This window comes from Syngnathus acus, chromosome 15 (genome assembly GCF_901709675.1).
Source record: "Syngnathus acus chromosome 15, fSynAcu1.2, whole genome shotgun sequence".
In the NCBI taxonomy this organism is placed as follows: Eukaryota; Metazoa; Chordata; class Actinopteri; order Syngnathiformes; family Syngnathidae; genus Syngnathus; species Syngnathus acus.
In genome coordinates this window covers 6,672,014-6,697,115 of record NC_051100.1, presented here as the reverse complement: position 1 = coordinate 6,697,115, position 25,102 = coordinate 6,672,014, and the positions used below count along the sequence as shown (strand labels likewise).

The 25,102-nt window shown below is 39.6% G+C and overlaps 3 protein-coding genes and 1 long non-coding RNA gene across 8 annotated transcripts in view; 1 reads left to right on the top strand and 3 right to left on the bottom strand.

Moving 5' to 3' along the window:
- Positions 1-852: 852 nt before the first annotated feature.
- Positions 853-8,426, bottom strand: LOC119134437. 5 transcript variants are annotated; one of them, XR_005100330.1, is made up of 7 exons: positions 8,299-8,426; positions 6,842-7,975; positions 6,662-6,764; positions 6,451-6,568; positions 5,678-5,768; positions 2,185-2,279; positions 853-2,045 (listed from the first exon to the last, which is right to left on the bottom strand). It is a non-coding gene; the product is annotated as an uncharacterized LOC119134437 (long non-coding RNA). The 5 variants fall into 5 exon arrangements; XR_005100328.1 differs by having other exon boundaries at positions 6,662-7,975; XR_005100326.1 differs by lacking the exons at positions 6,662-6,764; positions 6,842-7,975; positions 8,299-8,426 and having other exon boundaries at positions 2,185-4,370.
- On the top strand, positions 6,211-9,920 carry st3gal7 (ST3 beta-galactoside alpha-2,3-sialyltransferase 7). The gene is made up of 8 exons (XM_037271075.1): positions 6,211-6,327; positions 6,474-6,617; positions 6,898-7,018; positions 7,084-7,424; positions 7,530-7,716; positions 7,796-7,936; positions 8,352-8,504; positions 9,343-9,920. Exons 1-8 carry the CDS (start codon positions 6,272-6,274, stop codon positions 9,427-9,429), a joined length of 1,230 nt encoding a protein of 409 aa, XP_037126970.1. The 5' UTR covers positions 6,211-6,271; the 3' UTR covers positions 9,430-9,920.
- Positions 9,827-16,012, bottom strand: hps1 (HPS1 biogenesis of lysosomal organelles complex 3 subunit 1). Its single transcript, XM_037271057.1, has 18 exons — positions 15,698-16,012; positions 14,957-15,107; positions 14,741-14,875; positions 14,526-14,668; positions 14,192-14,300; positions 13,335-13,495; positions 13,153-13,255; positions 12,914-12,986; positions 12,560-12,615; positions 12,311-12,478; positions 12,062-12,241; positions 11,896-11,972; positions 11,698-11,835; positions 11,432-11,497; positions 11,187-11,331; positions 10,849-10,962; positions 10,548-10,630; positions 9,827-10,474 (listed from the first exon to the last, which is right to left on the bottom strand). Exons 2-18 carry the CDS (start codon positions 15,071-15,073, stop codon positions 10,312-10,314), a joined length of 2,031 nt encoding a protein of 676 aa, XP_037126952.1. The 5' UTR covers positions 15,074-15,107; positions 15,698-16,012; the 3' UTR covers positions 9,827-10,311.
- A 2,687-nt stretch (positions 16,013-18,699) lies between these two features.
- hpse2 (heparanase 2) overlaps positions 18,700-25,102 on the bottom strand; it is a 31,317-nt gene continuing 24,914 nt past the window's right edge. The window contains exons 10-12 of the mRNA XM_037271062.1: positions 24,323-24,468; positions 21,773-21,919; positions 18,700-20,158 (exon numbers count right to left, since the gene is read on the bottom strand). Coding sequence (XP_037126957.1) covers positions 19,996-20,158; positions 21,773-21,919; positions 24,323-24,468 — 456 coding nt within the window. The 3' untranslated portion in view covers positions 18,700-19,995. The remainder of the gene's footprint in view (positions 20,159-21,772; positions 21,920-24,322; positions 24,469-25,102) is intronic.

The window sequence follows — 25,102 nt, the reverse complement described above, 5'->3', positions numbered from 1 at the left end:
TGAAAATAATGTTTTATTTTCATTAATTACGTAGGATCACATGATCAGAAATTCATTCATCCATTGTGTTGCGTACCATTTTTCCCTACGAGGGTCATAGGTGAGCATGCAGGAACCTATACAGCTTGACCTTGGCCCAGAGGACTACACATGGACTAAAACGCTACATACGGTCGCAGATATTTAAAGACAAAAACGTGTTGCAAACATGGGAAGAAGATGCAAACTCAACAAAGAAAGACCAGAGCCTGGATTTGTCACGTCTCGTTCCGTGACAGGATTGGAACATCAGCCTCAGAAATGTGAGGCAGATGACTTATCCATTCTAAAACCATATCAAATGATAAATGGGGTCCTATTATATCTATATTATTCATATATTATAGTATATGCTTTCATAATCCAAAAATCTTTGGCAACATCCCCGTGCATAGCCTATGCCCATTAACATTCGTGGACGCTATTTTGCAGTGGCAATAAAATTCAGACTTTATTCAAAGTGTTCCAATCTTTACACATGACATACATAATAAATGTAGCCTGAAGGATATTAAAGTGCCCCCTGCACTGCTGCTGTAATGAAGCACCGCGTGTCCAATCAGAGGGACTTATTTCAATGAGCAAACACACTCGGGCAATGAAAAAGTAACAAGGGCTGCTCGCCATGGTGCTGTTGTAGTGATGCCTCCACTGTCTGTCGGACGTTTGAAAGTCAACACAGAAAAATGTCACCAGCTTGAGAGCACAAGCTTGTCCTCGCATCAGTTTAACGTAACCTCCCAATTTCTATGAATACAGTTTACAATGAAATAATATGATTTATGAGGGGGGGTATTTAAAATGTTTTTAAAAAATATTTCACAGGAGATTTCCCACTTTACGAGAGCTAATGAAGGTAGCATACGGTCCTCCGCCGGTTATCATATTTTTTACGCCCCTCGGCTGCTCTACGTCGCCTACATGCTTCAGAGACAACAAACGTAGCGCACAGGTAAATAAATAAACATTTATAAGCTTTACAATGCTCGCTGTTTGATGCACAAATATCTCGTGAGAGGTGACAATTGACTCGATTGTAAAAGCGAGATATTGTACATGCAATTGCGTGAACGCTGAATCGAGACACAGACATTATTATTATTATTTCTTTAATAACAATAATTACCGACAGCATTCTATCGATGCTTTTAGAATAGCGAGCTTGTGCGTAAAATGATACCTGGCTTCCATTCTGTAACACTTGTTTGCAGTAGCATTTGGAAATGGTCATATTCTCGTTATGGCTTGTTTTTAACAACATTTTTAAATTAAATTCTGTTTAGCATCAACAGATCATACACGAAATATTTTCACATGTGGTCAAATACACTGAGAGAATGTCCAACAATATTGATGGCATTAATGTGCACCCTAAGGTCAACACAGCAGAAAACATATATTTCTGTTGTAAATGTATCTAAAATTATTCATCCAAATTGTTTGGTTATAAATATACCTTATTTATTTGAACGGGTCCACCTAACATGTTTTAATCGGAAAAGGTCACATTGTCATGACATTTGTACATGTATGCATGTGTGGCAGGATCTCATCATAAGACATTAATAAAATTCCCAATATGGCTCCAATAATATTGAACCCATTATTGCCCACCATTGAGTCAACCTCAATTTTTTTTATGTAGGAAATTTCACAAAAGCTCTCACTTTGTACAGTTTGACAAATCCATTTTTAATATCGGACAACAGTGTACTGTATTCTTTTCTCATGTGTCTATCCAACTTGGTGACATGCGTGACTAAATAAAAGAGACACAAAGAGAGACACAGTTCTCCTTTTTCCCAGTGACACTGTGATAATCCCATCAGGGCAATTTGTCTCTGCAGCAGTGGCCATCAAGTGCGAGGTCAAAGGTAAACCTCATGTACGTACATGTGTTTGTCAGATAGAGGGGGCGACATGACTCTGACCAGAGGCTCCTTCACCTACGCCACTGGAGAGGAGTACCATGGCGAGTGGAAAGAAGGCAAGTGAATGTCCTCAACCTTCATTTAAATAGTTACGCACAAATAGACATCAGTGACAAAAGAATCTGAAACCATTATAATTACATGTTCCTGTACATGTATGTACATTAGCATATATAAATTTTAAACATATTGGGTACATTAGTGAAGATTCTACCTTAAAGCAGATGAATGAATTGATGAATTCCTCGTCAAGCTGTTTTGGACGCCGCGGGGTATCATGGGAATGCACGAGCATTCCTCGGCTGGTTCCTAAAGCAGAAATCCCTGCTAAATATCAGTTGGATTAGAGTGCAGTTAATTCCTGTCACACAGGAGGCAGATGGGACTCCTAATTCACTGCTAAACCTTTAGCTGACAGAGGGGAGGTGCAGGGGGAAGTTTCCAGTGATTCACGTGACAGACACTATAGCAACGCTGATGGGAAAAGTCTGCATTTTTCGGGTCACTCTTCTGCATGAATGACCGTTTATGCGTTTACATTATGGGAAACAGTTTTTTCTAATGACTTGTGTTTCATCTACTGTGAAATTAAACAATCTAGTAAATTGTGTATGTGAGCAAGACGGTCTACATTTTCACCTCACTGTTGAATCACTGTGATGTCAAAGGTAAAAGATAAGCAGAACAGCTGTATCAGCACATATTAGTGTTTTAAATTTGGGGTTTCTCTGCTGGTTTTCCAGGCCGCAGGCATGGCGTTGGCCAGCTCAAATTCCAGGATGGAACATGTTTCTCAGGGCAGTTTGAAGATGGCCTTTTCCACGGCGCCGGAGTCCTGCTCTTTACAGACGGATCCAGGTGGGCAGGCAAGAGGGAAGCGCTACCAGGGATGTCTTGATCTTAAATCTTTTAGATTTGTTGCTCTGACAGGTACGAGGGGGAGTTTGCGCACGGAAAGTTTCAGGGCCTGGGCATCTTCAGTCGTTTTGACGGCATGAAATTTGAGGGGGAATTCAAAGACGGCCGTGTGGAGGGATATGGTAAGTCCAACACTATGCTGACATATGGACATTGTGCTCTGACGTCATGGAACCCGTTTGCCTTCAGGGCTGTTGACGTTCCCGCATGGAACACATGGCATTCCACGGAACGAGGGATTGTTCCAAAACCACAAACTCCAAAGGCGAGAAAAGTGTCCTGGCGTGGTGCAGAGGGCGCAGGCGTCAGCCACCAATGCTCGCAGTGTCGCTCTTTGACTCTCGCGCTAACCTTGACATCCATGTCATGGTTCTTGCTTGTTCTAGGAGTGCCTCAGGGAGGTATACTCCTCCCCCTCATGCTCCTTTTTCTTCATTCCCTCGTCACTTGTTTGAACTACGGTTTTATAAATCCACCCTTTTAAAATCCAATTTTCTCACACACTCATTAACAGTGTCTTAGCGGGCTAATGGTTAGCGAGCCGACACCAAAATGCTCACAAAACAATATAGAGATTATTTTACATATTAGCCTATGAGACCTGCAGTATGACGGATTATTTGTGCCACGCCAAAACAAACTAAGCGGATGATAAAATGATAGAAAGATGAGAATAAAGTTCTAATGCTACTCAAATAAAAGTTGAAACTTTACGAGAGAAAGAAAACATAATTCATGAGAATAAAGTCATAATTTTACATTAAAATTAGTATGAATGATGAATGAAGACATTTTTTAAAGAGCCTAAATTTAACTGTATGACAAAAAAATTAATTAGTAATTTTGTAGGCCAAAATACTACAAGGAAAACACAACAATTAAATTATAATTTTACGATAGGATAATAACATTGATGGATGATAGCACGCACTTGCGTATTAATTACATCTACCAAACTAAAAATGATGCTCTATAATTCAACAGTCATGCAATAAAGAGTTTCTCCTATTGATTATTACCAAGAGGGGAATGTTGCGCATCCATATAGAATGTAAAGGTATTTTTTTTAATTACACAAATGGAGAAAATAATACTCTAACCTTATAATCCCCATGATGGAACAGGGTGATGCTTTTCATTGCAGTGATTTAATTATTCTGTCACGAACAAACTGTCAAGCAAGTTAAGACACAGTGCTTAAAAAAAAAAACCTGCAGTGATTTGTCTCCATTTTGTCCAAGGAATGCATTTGCTTCTTTTCACTTTTGCCTTAAAGACGTTTTTTGGATACAAGCTTATCTCATCATCCACGCCTCCTCCTCTGCATCATTGGCATCATCAACGCGAGTGTGCGTGAATGTGCGCGTCACACTAATGGATTTGTGGTGCGTATTTGAAGGATGTTTTCACTTTGACAGACACGTTGCTAAGCTGCGACTGCGGCGATGCGAGTGGCACTCTCTCAGCTCTCTGTGGAAAAGACTGCAGAGAGGATTTCATTGTATTTTGTTCACAATAGACGCACATGCTTAACCAGATATCTGCAAACTTGATGTAAAACAAAACGAAACAAATCAATGCCTTCATTCCTGGACCTAAACTGAGGCAGCTGAAAGACTTTGTGTACAGTTTGTGTGTGTTTTGTGAGGTGCACAGTGATTGTATTGACTTGGACCTATACTGTACTGTATATCAGATGCATTGAGACGTGACGTGCACAGGCCACAGCACAACTAGTGTGTGACGACTTAAAAATTGTTGATACATATTTTGTGGTGGTTGCCTGCTTCCAACCTCTAACCAAAGAGACAATCCCATACTAACAGAAATGGAAGCGCGTGTTCTATAATCGAAGATATCCAAGTGATTGTTTTTAGTTTAGTTGTGCAAACACACAAAAATGTCAAATCATTGCAGACTGAAAAAAGATCAAACCAGATTTTAGCTGTAAATGTTCTCCAAGTATCTTGTATATTATGATAGTGTGATAGTTATAAGTTATGGGGGTAAAAAATCAATACAACCTCCTCTGTTTGCTTGCTTTGAATTCTGCCTATTAGTAGCATTAGTGCTGCAGAGTACAATTGTAAAGATTGGGTTGGAAAAATGCCGAGCCATGCATCTTTCCAAAAGCGCACCGGGTTCATTTAATATTCTCTCTGTATGTGCAATGTGTGCTGTGCCTGTGTGCGCCTTTAAATTATATTATTTTATTATGTTCATTTTCTGTTACCAACAACAACTAGAAAAAAAGAACGACGTATGGTGCTTTAATAACGCCGTGCCTCTTCAAATAATCACCTGCCAGACAAATATCACCGCCGTACTGTATTAGACCTTACATTCATTAATTTTTTTACAGTTACAACATAATGTGACTTTGAGAGAAAATAATCTGCACAGAAACAAGTATGGGACACAAAGGTGATACAGGGGTGTTCAATAAAATCGTGTCTTGAAAAGAAACATGTTGGTGTTGGCTGCATGAAGCTTTAGTAGGTTTTTGTACACATTCTGTACAAACAATACATAAAGAACTATAATATCTCCACCCCCTCCCTTATATAAACAATATAAAGAGGGAAGAAGTTTGACTCGATTTTAGTTTGATTGTACAGTGCCTATCAACAGTTTTTGTTTGTTTGTTTGTTTGTTTGTCTTGTATGACAATTAGGACTGTTGAAATTAATTTGCACATCATCCCCAAACTCCCTACAAGCATACAAAGACTATTTGACATGCCTGAATACATTAGAGTCTAAAGATAAGGCTTTAGTATAGTCACTCACCACACACAATTCCACAGAGGCTGGTTAGCACCCCCTCCTTTTTCCCCTCCTCAGCTCCTCTCATTGAGTCTGGTCCAACATCAGATAGCGCCTGCGGAGAGACACAAATATGGCCGCACATAAGAGCTGATGGAGAACAAATTAATAGGAACGTATTACTAAAAATAGCATTGCGAGCATTATGGTGACCATATGCGTCTCGCAGTGAATCAACCGTACTGCATGTCATATTTAATAGTGGGTATCTTTTAGGGAAACATGATTTTGGACATTAGCGTTTAAAATAATCAAACTAATGAGGGCTTAAGCTGCCAGTTTGGATACTCGCTGCTACAGTATGTTAGAATGCAGAATGGTATAAATGCCAATAATAGTGGTAAATTTCATCATCACATAAAAACATACAAATAAACACAACGTTGGGAATACATTAAAATTAAATGAAATACAAATATATGTTCATATTTGTTTGGGTCTGGATGATCTAAGCAGACTTGGCCTGACCCATTGTCCAAGCCTCTGGTTAATGTATAACCAGTGTTAGTCAAAGGAGTGAGGGAGAAAGCAGCTGCAGCCATTTTAGCCACACTGGACATGAACCTTCAACCATGTAAGAGAGACGTCAAGAGCGTTATAGAACTGTCTGAGAGGTATTTCACTCACTTTATATAATTAAAACTGTACAATTTGATTTTTAGCATTGATTATTTGAATTTAGCAGCGATCACCCAAAACAATGTACTGTATTTGAGTGATGTCAAGAGTTGAAGTACCTTGACTTATGTCTGTGTTGGAGGTGTTGTTACCATGGTGACCCTCAATCGCTTGAATGTAGAAGACAGGATGTTTCTATATTGCTGCCTAAGAATGCAGAGCCGGAAGTGATGACGCCTGTAGCAGACAAAGAAACAATGCCATGCAGCGAATTTTTCATAAGCAGGTAAAAACAAACAAATCAACTTAACGCAGGGGCTGGGAACTTACTGCAGTCAGGTCAAATGCTTGTTCCTTCATTCCATCTTTTTTTTTTTCTTAACAAATTTGGAATGGGTTCTTTGAAGGATTGAATGGAGTCTATTCCCAAAACCTAAAGATATGATGGAATACTACACAATGTATTATGTTTTAAGCATATCTTAAATTTCTTTTCAAAATTCGTATCACCTTTTGTGTGAGTGTCCATTTAGATCACAAACTAATAATGTGTTGTCATCATCCAGGACTGAGAATGCTGTCCTCAGTGTGCTACTTCTGTTTGGATGCTACTCTGCTATTCTGATTCCAGCATATTTCCCTATGCACAAATTGGCTATTACTGATGATCAATATTCCAAACAGGAGGTATGTTTTGACACACATGCACACCCACACACAGACCGTGGTATTCCACTCCTCTTCCTCCTCAGGATGTGCTGAACCGTTCGGCCTGCCTGCTGTCAGGCCGGTGTCATCGTCGATGGTGCGTGGAGCGCCTGAAGCAGTTGCCATGTTCTTCGACCCTGATGGACATCCCGGTGTTCCTGCAGCAAGAGGGCAGCGCTGCCTCTTGGGAGACGCCCCCTCCTCTAGGGCTCCGAGGGAGCCAAGAGGTTCTGGCCCGGACTCTGGCATCTCTACCTCAGCCTGGTCTGCCTCAGTCTTTGCGGCGAGACGGAAGCTGCAGAAGATGCATTGTGGTGGGCAGTGGAGGGATCCTCCACGGGAGCCGCCTTGGTTCACATATAGATCAGTATGATGTCATCATCAGGTGCGTTGACAACTAGAAGTAAATACAACTGAACTTTCATGTTTCTTAAACCAACCACTAGAGGGAGCACACACAAGTGTGATGCGGTTTGTTTTCATTATTCAGGCTGAACAACGCTCCAGTACTTGGCTATAAGAGAGATGCTGGTTCACGTACAACCATCCGCTTGATGTATCCAGAGGGCGCACCCAGCTCCGCCGACGAGTACAACGGGACCTCCATCGTCGCTCTTGTGGTCTTCAAAAGTCTAGACCTGGACTGGCTCACCTCTGTCATCACCAAACAACCTCTAGTATGGCTGCATCAGTGGAACCAGTAGCATTCAATAAAATTCAATCATCATTCACCGCCTTTTCCAACACGTCTCGCAGGGCTTCTGGTCCAAGTTGTGGTTCTGGAAGGAGGTGATAGATGATATTCCCCTGAAAGCAGAAAACTTCCGGATCCTCCATCCAGAGATTATTCGCAAGACTGAAGAAATCCTGCAGAACTACTCCCAAAAGCGAGGAAATGTGAGTGTTTTTGGCATTTCAGTCCAATGCTGTTTAGACCTGCAAGTTATCATACTACCAGAAATAGAATTTAATTTGACGTAAGGGCCTGGCTGCTCAGTACAATATGAGAAATACAGTTTGAAATATCATCAGCATAAATAACTTAATGTTAGCAAGGGTGATGCTTAAATACATTTACTTTAATTCCATCAATAACTAGCAAAACACCACATACTCTTTTTTGACACTGCCAAAATGATTGTGTCATCAACTTTTTGATTTTTATGTGCTATAATCATACAACTTACAGTTATGCTGAACGAATCAAATGCAAATATTAAACCAATAGTCATTTGCAAACACAACAAATTAGTGTATACCTGAAATGAGTAGACGCAACAGTAGGTGACAGTGAGCGTGTGTTGTGTTGAAGTCGATGGTACCCACGTTGGGGGCTGGCGCAGTGGTGATGGCTCTGCAGCTGTGTGACCACGTGAGTCTGGCAGGCTTCGGTTACAATATGCAGCACCCTCACGCTCCACTTCACTACTACGAGACCATACACATGGCTGCCATGAAGGCTCAAGTAAGTCCAACCCACTCCTTTGTACATCGCATTCAGTTAATACCTCCACCAAGAAGTTTCCTTGGCTATACAGTTCGGGAAGTTCAGGCACAAAGTACTGAATTGATTCATACAAAATGTGGTGGCACTTTTTGTTGTTATGGAGGTTAGAGTTTTGGTTCCTAGTTTATTTTTATAAACATGTTTGTCAAAGCTTTAAAATAAAATCGGGGTACTACCTTTTTTATTTTCTAAATTTGGTACAGAGCAATTTTATCCAAACTATTGCAAACTATAAGCATTGTAAGCAACTATCTTTTTTAAATAAAGCATTCGTTTATTTACATTCGTGAGCTCCTAAAACTTTGGGGAGGAGCTAAATGTATTTTTCTTTGTATTAAAATTTGTTTTGCAATTTTCTTTTCAAACAATGCAATTTGGTGCTGCATTTAGCTAATTTATTTTAAATAAGAACTCATAAAAAAAATTGTTGCCATCAATGAGCCAAGATGAGTTCACCAAAACCAAAATAATGTTCAATATTTTTCTTACGAGCCTACTGAAATTTTATTCAGAATTTTCCTGTTTATTTTATAATTTACCATCAACTTGAACATTTTGTGTGTGAAAAAACAAACTCACCTAAATAAATAAATGAACAAATCTTCACAATTTCCCATATGATTTTTCAAAATTTTGTTCATTCTTTGTTTGGACATTTTCCCATTCAAATTCACAGTAAGCACTGTATAGCTTCAATCTAGCACATGCAGGCAAAGTGTTGGGTACACTAGTGTGCTGATCCATTGTTTGGCCTTGGAGGTTGTGGGTGTTCTACTTCGTGTTGTGGTACCTGCAGGTGGTTCATGACGTCAGCTCGGAGAAGCTCTTTCTGAGGAAACTGGTGGCAGCTGGCGCCGTCAGCGACCTCACGGGAGCGCTGTGAAGAGGACGCGCAGACGCTGACACTAACATGAACTCGACACGTGCCCGCCTCCTCCCTCTTCTTCCCGCTGTGAGCCTATGACGACGATGATGATGAGGATGAAGAGGACGCCAATGCTGATGATGGTGTCCTACTTTACTGTGGCCATGCAGCTGCTCTAAGGCGGCGGGGACTGACCTTTAAAGCACAACATCATGGGGGTCTGACAGAGAACTTCAGATTCAACTCTGAAAGGTTACAAGACAGCTAAGACCGTACCGGGTTGTCTTGCCTCTTAACAGGAAGTGATATCATTCCATACATGTATCGAAGAATAGCAGCATCATCATGTGCTACATAGGTGGCCATATGGCCTTTTCGTAATTAATCTGTTCCACCAATTAAAAAACACCAACAAAAAAATAACCAATTCTTTAATAAGAAAAGTAGCACTCTACAGACGAACGTCATAAAATCACACACTAACGCAATTAAATAGAACGTAAAGAATTTTGTGCTGCTCATTCTTGAATGTGTAACTTGGCCACCAGGGGGCATTATAGTATCTACATGCTACACACAGATATATTAGTTATTTTTCACAGAGGATAAAGAATATGCGCATATAAGTATTATTGTCACCATGAGTTGCGACTACTTGTATTCAAGCAGAACCTGTTTTATGATCAGCGCAACATGGATGCTAGTTTCCGTAGCTCGTTTATGGTGTATTGCATTGCATGTTTCATTCACTACATCAAATACGGTCAAATTAATTATGTAAGCAGAAAACAAGGTGAAACAAAAAGAAGACTGCCATGAAGGTGTATTCATAAAATATTAAAATGTGCAAAAGAGTGAAGGGTTCATCTTAAAGTATGCGCCATGCTCTTAGCTGAGTGTCTAGAGGAGTGGGTTCCGCGAGGGCTCCCACAGCTTGCTGGCCAGCTGTCTGCAGTGCTGCAGGATGATGTCAGTGGGGATGACGCCCAGGTGCACCGTGAGCAGCTCGTAGCATTTCACCACCTCGCCCTGGTGGGTCTTACTGTAGTAGCGCAGCAGCTTCCTAAGAACACACATAATGTGCTTTTAAATTTCTTTTTCTTTTTTTTTTAACAAATCTGCTGAGGTTCTCTCACCTGTAGTAGTCCCATGCAAGCATCCCGATGGGGGCAGAGTCATTGGGTAGGAGAGGCATTTCCACTGCTTCCAACTTGTAGCCCTGATGGGTTTCATATATTAGTATGGATCCAATTTTTTGAAACATTTTGACTGAGATCACAAAAGCTAGATTTCAAACCCAAATTACAAAATATGAGTTATCTCCTTGGATGAGAGCAAGACGATCAACCAGCACGTCTACAGTACAAAGCACACCTTGTTCTTTCCACACCTCTGATTGAAGGTATTTTCTGAAGATAGACAAACCAAAAAACTTACGGTTTCATTTTCAAACCAGAGGAAGTAGCAGAAATAGAAGTCGCCATCTCGCAGCGTGACTGTGGAGTAACCCTTTTGGAGGTAGCGCCGCGTTGTGCTCACCAGCTTCCAAACCTTGAATACAATATTGACACATTTCAAATCGGGAATCCATGCTCAGGGGACACAAAATTAGGCACAGCCTTGCAAAATATAAGTGTACAAAAGCTGGTGACTATATTGTATATGATGACAACAGATCATAATCATCATTGATCTGACAAAAATACCTAATTGCTAGTATACAGAGTCAATCGTGCACAGTTGAACACAACATTTGTGGGACACATGCGCCACACCTTGTTTTTGATAAACTGAGCCACCGGCCCCTTGCCCAGCTCCGATGTTGTGCGCTCTGTGACATTGAGGGACGGCGCGATCATCTGGCCTGTGGATCGATCCACACAGATGAAGTGGATGAGGCCTGGGAAGTCCTCCAGGTACGTGAGAGAAAGTGGGTCAAGGACAGTATAAGCTCTGCGAGATATATTACTCAACTAAAGAGAAAATCGGCGATATCAGGATCGTTTCCATGACAGGATATGACACCATGGTAATGTTTCGCTTGCTTTTCACGAGTAAAAAGTCCTTCCAGTCGATCAGCTTTTCCCTGGGAGAGGCCGAGGAAATGAGAGGGAATACAGAAGAAAAGGCTTTTAAGGAGGTTATTTGGGTGGAGATTGCTCAAAATCACACTTTTTCATAGAGGTAATCAAGATTTAAAATTTTTGACTGGCTTGGCCTTGGACTTAAATGATCAAATACAATGCTGCTGTTCTTTGAGGAAATAATGCATCGACTGATACGCACTGCAACATGGCCTGGGCTCGCTCCTGCAGAATAGGCGAGAGTTTCCGAGGAGCGTCAGCCGGTCTGGACTCGATGAGGAAGCACTGGCGGTAAATGCCACACAGCTGTGTCTTCATGTTCTTACACCACGGGATGAGACTGCAGGGAAAACATGGCAATATTGATAAGAAAATATTGCGAGTCTGCAAAAACACTCACTCTCTGTTGAAGCCAGGTCCACCTCGGGAAAAGGCTCGGTTCTTGAACTCGCTCCAGACATTTTGTAACTGGGAAGACTGGATTGAAAAGGTGACATTTAATAAAAGGTGATCCTACTAGTCACTGTAATGACAATCATCACAACACAACACACAAAAAAACATACTTGAATGTCACTGGGCCCGAGAGCTTTAATGAACTTGTCCAGTTTGCTTCTGACGTCGTGTATTGTCGGTTGACTTCTAGTAGCAGATGATCCTTCCTGGCCTTCATTCAAACGCTTCTCCAGCTTGGCAAAGGCCTCCAGGAACATGTAGACGGACGCTGCCACTGCACTGGTGGGTATCTAAATGGATTCAGTAGTGACTATGTGAGTTCAAAGTCAAAAACGAACTGGAGGGAGATGTTCACAAACCTTAGTGAGCAGCACCAGTGTGATGCCGGGCCATAGCGGCAGACAGTACATGGAGTGAGGCATCATGGGATACAGCCCGTCCTTGTGGGACACTTCTAGGAAAACCCTGCGAGGCGTGGACGGGTCAGGGGGAGGGACATCCAAAGTGTGCAAGCTGTCTTCTGCCATCTGAACACACACAAACCACGTTTGTATATTCAACTACTATATGTTGTGACAAATGTAAAGTTAAGAAATTTGACGACACACGTGAATGTCTGGATCCACAAACTCAAACTCGGTGGCATCTTCTCTTGCTTGTTTTTCTGTATGAACATAAAATGTTATGTTTAAATTATTACATACATTCACTTAAGGTCACTTGACTATAAATTTACTGCTACAAATATTTATGATGTTTATGTTATTGTTTTCTTCATGGTGCTATTCTGTTAAATCTCAAATATAGCCGTATCTAAAAAAATAAATAAAATAAATAAATGCAACAATAAAACAAATATTCAGTTGTCTCAACGACTCCTATTGATTTCTTTTATTTATGTTTTTTTAATATTAAAAAAAACAATTGCTGGGACAACAACATGAAGAAATCTCCAAACTCACCTGAACTGCTCGAGTCAGTAGGGGAAGGCTGAGGTGTGTAAAAGCTCTCTGGGCCTGAGCCACTTGTACTATCCTTCACATGAAAGAGAAATAAACAAGACCAAAATTAAATTTGTTATTTTTTTTAAATTTGCTAAGGGGTTGTCATTGAGGCCTGCAATTGTTGCACAATAATGTGCAGTGCTAAATGACTTTGTATCAGTCCCTCAGTGGTCGACCATCAGCGCCACCTAGAGTACCTCAGATGTGTGGTCATCTTGGTCCATGTTGCTAGGATACATGTTTTGGGCCAAGATGATGAGGGCCAAGAGGTCTGAAGTGGCGAGTGTGCTCGCACTGCGGCTGCAGACACATTCAAGGCTAAAGTGAGAATGTTCATTTGGGTTGGTGAAGACAAGTTGAGAAAGCAAGAGACCAAAACCTGGAGTAGAAGGCCAGAAGTTTGGTGTGCACCAGGATGAAAGCATGCTGCACCTCCTCTCCCGCCCTCTCCACACTGCTGTTGAGCTGCTGAACTAAACGGCGCTCCAGGAACTCGATGCACTGCTCGCACAGCGTGGGATGGATCAGCCTCTCCACCGCCTGATAGGGCAAAGCACTTATCTTGTGAATAGCACCACACATCAGTAGAGGCAATCTTTCCCAACCTTTAGAAAATTAACAAGACATTTATTTTACATTAGGAAAACTTACAGCACAACATCATAAAATATTGGGGAAAAAAAACCCAGTTTACTCACAAACGTACTAATTTCCTGTTGAATTGGCCATAAAGCTTACATGACCTAGCAATGACTTATTTTGTTGCATGAATGGAAATGCTTCACGGTACGGGAGGATGCAGTAGTTTAGGAATGTCACTGCTCAAATCCAATCGACTTGGGTTTGCAGTGTTAAAAAAAAGACAAAATCATACAAATAGACGCTGCTGCTGCCATCTAGTGGCGAATAAACGTTACCCACAAAAACATGGCTAAAATTTACCGTGCCCTCAGTTTGATGTATCACTTTAAGAATATTACCATTGTGTGAGAAAGACATCACAAATTGACTTAAATGGCTGGGCTCTGTGACCAATTAAAAACATATTCTGCCTTTATCAATATATTAGTTTTTCAATTTAGACACAAACTTGACACTTCAGTAGGCTCTTTTGCACAAAATAATCTATTGGGATGTTAAAAACGCTGGTACAAGCCCCTTGAAATAAAAAAAAAAAACTTCTTTTGCATTACATTCTTGAAACAAATAACAAATAAGATAGTGATTAGACTCCACCTCCACTAAGAAGCTCTGGTCATTCTCTCTGAGATGGTTATAGGTGTCCAGCAAACTCTGGAGATGTTTCCACAGACGAGCCCTTTGCTCGGTGTCTTGAGGGCGCAGCCTAGATAGCAAAAAAAAAAACAAAAGCACATCAACACAAGGCACACAGGTGAACTATTAAATAGTTCTTAACATACTGTAGGTATATTCAAAGTATGCATGTTGAGGTGTAGCCCTCCTGAACACAGAAGTGAATACAGGGTATATAAAAACTCTGCACACCCCTCTTCAAGCTTCACCTGCTATCACTGTGTAGGTCCTAATTTATATTTCTAAGATGTCTTACTCTCTCCTGATCAGGTTACCGCTGAGGGTGACCATGCCGAAAAGCACCTCGGTCATCTTCTTAGTCACGTAGATCTTTCTCCTCAGATCATCCTCATCCTCCTCGCCATCTCCGTTCACAGCAATGTAGAGGCACTCGTCAAACTGACACCCAACGCAGAACATATTAATTTTGGAGTTATTTTATTCTAACCTGTACAACAAATAGCTTTGTACCTGGTGTAGTACATAGGTGTGGTTGTTCTCTGTGGTGAAGCAAGTGTAGCTGTCACCGAGCCTGTCCACCATAGAGCTGCAGGAGATGATGATGGGAGCGAACAAAGTGCTGATACTGTCCTCAAAATCTGGAAGCTTTAATACAGTACATATTATTTACAATCATTATTATAGAGGTAATTTCAAGGCACAAATACACGTTATTTTCTTCTTTACCTTCTGGCCTTCCTCCTGGGCCGCGCCATACTGCCGCTGGATATTGAGCTGGAACCCTGGGTCAGTCCAGTGGAAGAGGACCTCAGCGCTTTCAGTGGTGATGAGCAAGGCTTTCATTTGGCAGTTCTTTTATTACAGTCACGCTAAAGTTCTGCAAAAAGAAAAAACAATTTACAAATAGTAGTGAAGACAGCAGGGACAAATAGAAAACTTTATGAGGTTAAAAGAAACGTGAAAACAGAATGTCTAATAATTGTATTTAATGCATTGACTAATGTACTTTATCTTCAAACGTTGCAAGTTTATTTGTTCACAACAAAGAAAACATATCTACAAATTGTGCAAAAATATACATAGGTATTTCTGAGGAAAACAATTTTTTTTCAACAGCGACTTTATTTCCATTGTCATATTGACATTGCCATAAAATGGTTGTATATGCAAAAATGAAATACTAATCTATATCTAAATCATTTTCCTCGACAACACTAATAATAAAGTCCTAATAGAAATATTTATACAGGGACCGTCTGTGTTGCAGACACAAGCGGCACGTCAAATGCATGTCTAATCAACACAAATAACCTAATAATCAGGTCGATCATTTTCATTCTACTTCTGTTTTTTTTTTCCCCCCCGAATTGTTCGCTGCAAAAGAAAAAGTTAGTTCCTCAAAACAAGTGATGCATTTGCACTCGCCACACTAAAAAAAAGAAGATTTTGAGATTCAAAATGACTTACTTTGCGTTTTTAAGATGCTTTCAATGTCTGTGTTGAAGTCCATTAGTTACTTCTTGCTTTTCTGAAAAGTTTCGGCCAATTTCTGTTCATGTGAGAGCACCTCTTTCCGCATTTCAGCCGTACCACATCCGCGTCATGTGACCTCAGAACTAGCAGTATCCGTGCGCGGGAGCTGTTGAATTATGAATGGGATTTTTTTTCCGCCTGTCAATGTCAATGAGTACTAGTGTAGTCAAATGTGGTCATGTGCTGCCTCAAGCGCAACGCATGATCAACAACTGAGATAGGTTGATCTTTCTGGAATATCAACCCTATGGTGGGAATTTGAAGCATTTAAACACGAGGCTCTTTTGTTTGTTTGTTTATTAGAGTTGCACTGGGGCTACGCCAAAAGAGGGTCACTAGTTGGCCTACGTCATGCAACACACATGAAAAAATTCCTTGCACGCATTTCATAACCTTAAAAGATTGTACTTACTGTTACTAGGATGATCCCTGCCAGGAATAACCAGCCCTAAAAGGTTAATAAATGTCTAAAGAGATGCCACAAGATTGTGGCAAGGCACTACATGAAGCTACTCAACAGATATAGATATAACATAGTTACTTAACACCAATATGCCCCAAGATGGCGCTAAAGTTATACGTGTATTTGACAGGGCTTCAGATTGAGCACAAAAATATCAAATAGGTGAAAAGGCAAATGCCATACTGACGAAAAGGCACAACTTCAATGTCATTCATTGAAACTGTTTGCAACTTTCCATGAGGTGATGGAGACCCCTAAAATGCAAAAATTCTCACCAGACGTTCTTGGGTATGCACAGAGTCAGGCCCCCCAAAAAGATGATTCAACCGTCAGAATAATAATTCCTTGCGTCTTGCGTGACAACACCTCCGTGGTGGAAGGGGGTCTGTTGTCCAGAGCGGCCCCCCAACTGTTTATACTCTGTGATCAGCCAGGAGACAAGCAAGACCCTTTTAGCCATCTCGGAGGATTTCAGCATGTTTACTCAGTATATACAGGAGTCAGCGCAAACAAGAGCCGGCTTCCCAGAACACTGACGGAGCTGATTAGACCTTGGCCCAAACGTGGAACTCGAAGCACTCACAGAGCGTTTTAAGCCCAGCAAAGTTAATGAAACATAAATGTTTACTTCTCTGCTCCACTTAAAAAGCTAAGCGTACATTCCACACTCAATATTTTGATACAACACAGATTTATGTAGCCATGAAAAGTAAGGCAGAACATGAAGTAGGATCACCTGATGGAGATGTTTTGTGGTTATAAAGTACACTAATGAGATCTTTGTGCACAAAATTTTACATGAAGAAAAAAAATCCATCCAACAGTGTTCTGAAAGTAGAAAATGTGGGTCAATTCATAAATTATTTTAAACTAAAATTGATTTATTTTTCCAGCAATTGTAAGGTAATTATTAACTGACCAAAAGCCAGAATTGATTTCCATAAAATGCACAATACATTAAGAGGGAATTATAAGTGATAGTGGTGTTTTTTTCTAATGTGGTAAACCAATAATTAAAAAAATAAATGAACAAAAGACTGACAAAAGGACATTGATGTGCATTACGCAAGCTCAGTCAAAGTAAGAAATAAAAAGCTCAACGCAAATAACAAATTGAACAAAATGCTCTCATTTCAGCCAATCAGAAGGGGGAGGTAAACTTAAAAAAAAAAAAAAGCACAGAACAAATCCACTGTAAATCAAAGAACGTATTAGAAGCGTGATCCATATGAAAAGTGCCTTTAGATAATCTTAAATATACTTTGGTACCATGAGACTGAAGTTGAAATAAAACATGGGTTGAAAACAGATTGGGATGTACTGTCCCATACTTCAAACACAAATCAGCTGCCAGCACTTTAAACTAACCTTGACACATGATCTCAAACAATTTTCTTGAGAAAACACAGCTCATTTCAGGGCACTTAGCACTCGGACATTCTGTGTTTTCTCAGGAGCTTAAAAAAAACAAAACATTATGGCATTTTACAGTGATGGGACAATTTTGTAGCGCCTGGTTTCAGTGTGAAGCACTTTGCTTTAAATCTCACATGGTGTCAACACTCTTGGCCTGTTAAAAATGAAGTGTGCATCTTGTAAAAACCTTAGAAAACTGGCGTCTGAACACTCCACCTCTTGATCACAAGTGACAACCGCTAGGTAGGAGTTATCGCAAAAAGATAACAGAGCAGTTTACGTCCGCATTCAATCTCGCTTCTTGTCAAACAGCACAAAAAGACAGACTCACACGTGCAACAATAATTCTACTTCAGGTTGAAATTTGAAATTGAAATTGTCTCAAAAAACAGAATGGTTGTAATTGGAATATAGAACAAATTTATTTAGTAATACCCCCCCAAATAGTAGCGACTAAATATATTTTTTATTGTCAGCCCTTTTTATATAGTATTTTTTTACAAAAAATATATGTGTATATGTTAAAAAACAAACAAACATTTCATATAATAAAATAATGTTCTTCAAAAAATATAAACACCTCCACATTAGAAATATTTTTCACATACACAGCTTTGGAATTTTGCAGTAACATCAATGCAGTGAGCTTGTTTGAATTCAGATGCATGGATGAACCAATATATATTTTCTAATATACAGTACAAGCAAATATCTGTAGATTTCAAAACAGGGTTGGTTAAATGTTGGTTGGAAATATTCCCAATGACTCGGATTATGTATCATTACCACCAAGCAATCATATAAATAAAAATATTGTGAACGTAAAGCTTACATGTATTTTCTCTTATGTACATACATAACAACAATTCACACAAACCCAAATCAGAAAAAGGTGGGACAGTACTTATTTTGATGACATATTTTCATTGCACACAAGTTGTGACAGTAAAAACATTCAGAGAAAACTTCTATCACCAATACAGATGGTGTGATACTTTTTGGAACTGTTTTGCTACTTTTACTGATTTGGGATTGTAAAAAAAAAAAAAAATAATTCCATAACATGTGAAAACTAGCAGCACAATAGGACTATAAATTGTTAGATTGTGGCAACGATATAACCAGGTTAGAATAAACCTTCAAAATGTTTACTTCATTTCTGTGTGTCGTGTTGGTTGAAGTCGTGGAACTTTCAAAACAATCTGTCTCGTAGGAACTAGTGTAAAGTGGATTTGAAACTTGGTTGAATTTCAACTTTGGACATCCTGGAGTACTCTGCTGTTCTGTTTGCAGCTAGGCAACAGCGACATAAAATAAAAAAACTAAATAGAATACTAAAATCCTGATATGATTTACAGGGAGAAACTTTCAGGGCTGTGTAACACACACATCAGTAGCTTCATCGGGAAAACACACACATATAACGCACTCATGCTACTTTCTCCGTCAACAAGTTTCACCTGTTCTAAATTTTGCGTCATTGTTTTGACCGTAAAGATGGAAATCAGTGAATAGATATACCCCAAAACGTTTTTCACTTTGATGGCTAGGGCAAGGAAAGCAGAGCCTAATCGAGTCACAGAAGAATTCTATATTCCCTTATTGAATTTTTGTAAATATGAAACACAAGCTGTCAGGCAGCGGTCCCCAACAACACGGATCAGGAGGAGCAGTTACAGGACCAGAAGCGTAAGTCAACGGACCAATGTGTTGCAATCAAGTCCCAGTCATGACAAAAGACAATAAAGTGCACATTACATAATTATTTCAGTTCATTGTCATAATGATCGCTAAATATGTTATAATATACTGCTACAGTATTTTACAACTCATCGTATTGTAGAATTAGTGGGTGCCCAGCTTGACGCTGCCATCTGGATCTGATGGACGTGGCGGCGCCTGAAGCTGGGAATTTTTGGAATAATATTAAATATTCGCAGTATACAAGACTGGCCGGTATGTCACAAAATCTGTAAAGCTACAGGATTGAAACCTAAAATCGTGAATTTGTGTTGCCTTTGAAATAGTACGATCGCAACATGATATTTTTCATCATTCATATGATCAGTGTCTTAAATGGCTATTATTAATCATATATACTAATTAAAGATAATAGGAGCAATTTGTGATTTCAGAAGCGTGTATCAAACTGGTATCCCTTTGTATGAATTAGTAGCTAAGAAGTAGCTGTCAATTGCAAAAAGGTTGGTCACGCCTGCAATATTCCCAACTTGTGACGTGCCCTTGAGGGAGGAGGTGACATACAGTACTGGTTGAAAAGTTCACAACAGAAGAATGTCAAGTTCAGAGCTTTGAGTATGCATTGAAAACAGTGGGTTAGGTTCCATCTATGTTATCTCCGGCAGGCGTACGCGTTCATGTTTTTGATGACATAAAAGCCGATGGTCATGGGAGGCATGGCTATTGTCCGTCCTGCCCGCAATGTCTTTGGCTTCAGTTCTGGGAATGTCTCGTTGTCCAGCATCGACAGCCTCTCGCCGTTCAGCTGCACATGTCTGACAAAGAAGACATAACTTGTGTTTGATAGTCTTCTTCAAAAGACAGTCCATTCATGATGTTTGGTTTATTTTGACATCATATGTACACATGGGGGTGCTACTGCCTCTCCAATGAGATTCACTACATCGGTACTATGACAATCGACATAGAAGGTAAACTTGCATTAGAAATATTATTTGATATCGGCTACAGCATTTTTTGTAATATTTTAAACATTTGACACTTTACTGTTTCTTCAACATATCGTTTGATGTTCACCCTAAATCCTGTTTAAGTGTTAAGTACCTTGAATTTGATATGTATATTTAATTTTAAATAGTTATTAATCACATGGGTCCTGTTGTATTTTTTTTTCATTTAACAAAATATTCCTTTCTCAGCATATTTTTTTCCCAGGAATAAAATATTTACTCTAATTTGTGATATTATTTTTCAAAAAGGGCTGCACTGGATGAGGAATTAAAATGGGTGATCTATCCATCTAAAAGATGGAATAAAAATATAGCATCAAGAATACAACAATATTCTGCTGATACTGGAAAAAAAGAAAACGTTTTTATAAAGACAAAATAGGTGCACTTTAGTTGCACTTTTTTATACTCATGATTATTTTTTAGTTTTAGCATATTGCATTAATGCTATAATCATAAGTACGGTTTTTGTCGTTATGTAATGCTGAAAGGTAAGCTCGGCGTGCTGAATCTGTTCACACAAAGGTTACATTTAGAGTAGTTATAAAAAAAATATGGATTTGCCAAAGCTTTGGTTCAACATATGGATATAACCACCATAAAGAAGATATCTTTACTGGGACAAATTTATAGATAGATAGATAGAAGAGCATTAGTCATAAAAGTGTGGCCAAAGCAAAATCCTCGATACGGCTCATCATTTTTTTCCCAACACCTTAAAGATGCTTCACCGTTGTTTAAAAGGTCATAACTGAGGCTCCATTACGATCTCCCGTAAGTATCACATTGCAGCACACATGCAGACACAGGCACAGACGCACATAAGTCCACACTATCAAGTCAAGAGCAACCAAAGTAAAACAATCAACAACATTTTGAATTCAACAGGTGACTAATGCAATGAAAAAAATAAAATCAGAGATGGCTTGCAACAAGCAAACATTTCACACACCTAAAAAGCAGTCATTCAAAACCATGTAAAAGGAAATAAAACATAAACCTGGTAAAGCTTTGCAAAATATTTTTTGGTCTAATTTTAGAATTGCTTTACTTTTTAAATTAATTTTGAAGCGTTACGGTGCTCTCAGTGCAAATGAATACAGGTAATAGTAAGGAAATTATTATGCAGGTATGAGAAACCATTTTCCCCTATTGAGGGCCATACAAAATGTTTGAAATAAATATAAAAACATATTTTTGTATATTATGGCCTTTTTTTATTTCTAATGGTTTGTTTTTAAAAAATATTAATAATGATAATTTATTAGTACATACTGATAATTTACACGTGTGGTTTGACACCTTGTCATACAAATAATCCCACAATAAACATCATATCAATTTACTGTATGTTAAAGTGAATTTATTCCAATGAAAAATGGTGTAGATGTGATTGTGTTCGTGCGTGTATATACTGACTTGGCTTTAAGTCCGTCGTTGCCGTAGGGCTGGAACAGGTACTGGTGCACCGTCTTGTTCCGTAGCGTGCCTGCCAACTTGATTTTCTTCCTGGAGCGATGTAGGTTGATAATGTAGATGGTGATGGAGCCTCTTGCGTAGTTGTGACTGGAACCGTGAAAAAAATGGCGTGTGACTTTTTTTTCATTTCTGTTGTTACATTCGTAGATTATAGGAATACATTTGTCTTTGTTCACATCTGCAAGTGGCTTAGTTTGCCTTGTATAATAGAATTCTCTATAATTAAAGACGACTACAAAGAGATATCTTTTTTTTTCATAACATTATGAATAGCAACAGAATTTAGAAGAATGTTCTTGTTCCACGCTAGTGAAGACTAGGTATTCCTATGGTGCCCAATTCTATCATTCTTTATTATTCAAAGTCAAGAAACCACATTTCAACTCGAAGCTCCCAACGGCTGACAGAATTTGATCCAACTGACCATGCGGAGGAACGCCTATAAAAAGCTCAAAACTAACCTAAACTGACAATTCACGCCCGATAATAAAAAACATTTGTTTAATCGTTGCTTCATATTTTTTTTCATACAAACTCTCAAAAGCCTCTGACGGAAAAAAGCGGCAGAAAGTCAAAAAGTTTCATAAAGGGTGCGAATGTAATGGGCAACACGCCTTGCCTTGCACAAACAACAGTGCTTGAGTCAAAGCGCTGGGGACACAACCTGATAGGGGGACTGGCCAAAGATAAATAACTTGAACAGCAAGATAAGACAGACATGATCAAATCAAATAAGCGCTCCACTACGACCACAAAAACAAGTTCTAGTGAGGACCACATGTCAGTTATGGGGTCAATGCCTTTGCTCAAGCAACATGGTTGCCTAACTCAAATCTCCTTTCTCCTCATATTTTATTTTTTAGCACTGCTTGGCAACAGGATAAACCGTTTATTTCATAAACCGAAGAAAACAAATACAAAAGAACACACTGTGTTTGGTGGTGTGTAGAAAATTCTTTGAGATGGAGGGAGCAATAATGATCTCTCAGACCTTATAGAGGATGATGTTCTCAGATCTCCATACGGGGAACATAAACATGTGTTGTTAGCGTTTGATGTTGATGCACTTCTGGAAAAGTGAAAAAGAATGCTAACCACTAAAAGGGCTAAAAGGGCAGCGAAAGCCAAGTATCTAATCTTTTTAAACCGCTGACTCCCTGAGCATATTTAGGCTGCGTGCGAGTCGTCAAACCACCTTCCACTCGCAGACTTTGTAAAACCGCACCGTGACACAAAAAAAGATAATGCAATTTGATCCAAGAGGGACTGTTAGAATTACCTTGCTGTGTATTCTAGAACTGTTACCAACCACCGGGTTGTGGACCTACTCGGAGACTGAGCTAAAAATATTGTTGCAACCTTGCAGTTATCTTCTTCTTCAATTAGGACAATTCAATTGAGGATTTCTTTTGAATATTTTTTGAATATTTTGTTGATTAATCAATAAATCAGATTTTTTTAAAAACTTTCATGCCGTTATTTAAAAATGTCATTATTTCAAATTGACCTAAATTATGTAGTTATAATTCTATTATGGTCTGTAATATTGGACAACAGCCAAACATGATTATCAATTTTCTTTTCCACACATTTTTTTTTTTAGTTTGACTTAACACAAAGATAATCAATGCAATTCCATACAGGAAGATACTACATAAATTGGAAAAAGCAGAAATTCTAGACTTTGCAAGCACAAAAGAAGCTTTGCACAACAGGCTTGCAAATGAGTCAATGAAGCCATCAAAACTGCTTTCTCACATGGAACCCATGCACCTGGCACTAAAAGACAAACCTAGGGATATTTTTGAAAGAAAAAAGATTACCCAAAGAACAACTACTGGGTAGCTTAAAAAAAAAAACAGGAGAGATCTCTATATGATAGGAGACCAGGACTGACTGGTGAAAGTTATTCCATACACACCAGGTGGCTTGCTGTGGGCAACTATTTCAACTATCTCCAGATATGTAACTGAACCTCATCATTAAATTGCTTATGCAACTTCAGCCTGTTTACCACCTCAACCATTTTACCTGTGCGGTGCTTGAACATTCTTCCAGCCTGTAAATGAGCCCTATGGGGAGGAAGGCCGTAAATCTAGCCTGGTGCTGACAGCCCCTGGCCAGGGTTAAATGATAACCTTGAACAGGCCATGGTGGTACTCTTTATCTCCTCCCTTGCACAGACTACCTTATTGTCCCACCCCCTTTAACGGACCCCTCCAGCCAATCCGAGACGGAATCAAGGCGTAGCAGACATTTCAGCAACTCTTTGACAGCGAAGAGACAGAACCCACACACCCGATAAGTGATACCCGTTAAGTTTTATAGGCTCTGAACTGTGAATGCGCGGGTGTCCGTGCTCTGCTTATTTATAGGAAGGCCGGCTGTGGACTTTGTTGGTCCAGCACATGCCTCAGGTGTTAGCATAAATTAGCAAATTGCTGCAAATTTGACATGCCTTGCTTTGATTGCGTGTGTCACAGCACGTACTTGGAGTAGCTGGTGCAGTGGGCGTAGATACGCAGCTTGTCCCGTATGAGCCGTCCTGTTTGGGGCTTCCTTTGCAGTGCGGCAACCCGCACGGCTAAGACCCTCGGCCCCACCAGACGTTTGAAGATCAGGGAGAACCAGTAATCCTGTTGAAAAAAGCGATACATCACTCATACATTACTTTTTGGATTTGGGCATAATCGTGACTCTCAAATTTGGATGAGTGTTAAAGGGTTGCGATAGGGAACGATTGTCTTTTGGCATAAGTCCAAGGGCAAGTTATGTGCCTCACGAAATAAAGCATGTGGGTCATTTGACACTTAAAGCTAATTGGCCTGTGTAATGTCACATTGCATTGAACAAACCACCACTAATTTGGAATTGATGGGTTCAATAATGACCTCAAAAAACATTGTGTCCTGATCCCTGTATTTGTTCATTTGCTGTTCTCTCCACAGAGAACAGAGACTCAACACCTCTCCAAGAGCCCCTGAACAACATGTGTTCCCCAGGAAGTTCCCATGCAATCCTGCATATGGCAACATTTAGGGGCTTATTTTTTTTCCAAGCAGACTTTAACTTAATTTGCTGCTGAATCATTGAAAGAACCAGAAGGACGCAATATAGCATTGGCAGAGGGATGCTTGAAATGCTATATTGTATGTTGTGAATACCAACATTTTGTAAGTCTCAGCATGGGAACTCGTAGGGTTCACAAAATGTGAACCTTTACTTCACTTATTTGATCTTCTGGCAGCTTTTGTGGTTATTGTGGAAGCA

Coding starts and splice junctions, on each gene's coding strand:
- hps1 (XM_037271057.1), bottom strand. CDS start 15,073: ATGAAAGCCTTGCTCATCACCACTGAAAGCGCTGAGGTCCTCTTCCAC. Junction 11,836..11,895: donor GGACCTGGCTTCAACAGAGA/GTGAGTGTTTTT, acceptor TTTTCCCTGCAG/TCTCATCCCGTGGTGTAAGA. Junction 11,498..11,697: donor CGAGCCCAGGCCATGTTGCA/GTGCGTATCAGT, acceptor GGCCTCTCCCAG/GGAAAAGCTGATCGACTGGA.
- st3gal7 (XM_037271075.1), top strand. CDS start 6,272: ATGAACCTTCAACCATGTAAGAGAGACGTCAAGAGCGTTATAGAACTG. Junction 7,717..7,795: donor TCATCACCAAACAACCTCTA/GTATGGCTGCAT, acceptor CACGTCTCGCAG/GGCTTCTGGTCCAAGTTGTG. Junction 7,937..8,351: donor ACTCCCAAAAGCGAGGAAAT/GTGAGTGTTTTT, acceptor GTTGTGTTGAAG/TCGATGGTACCCACGTTGGG.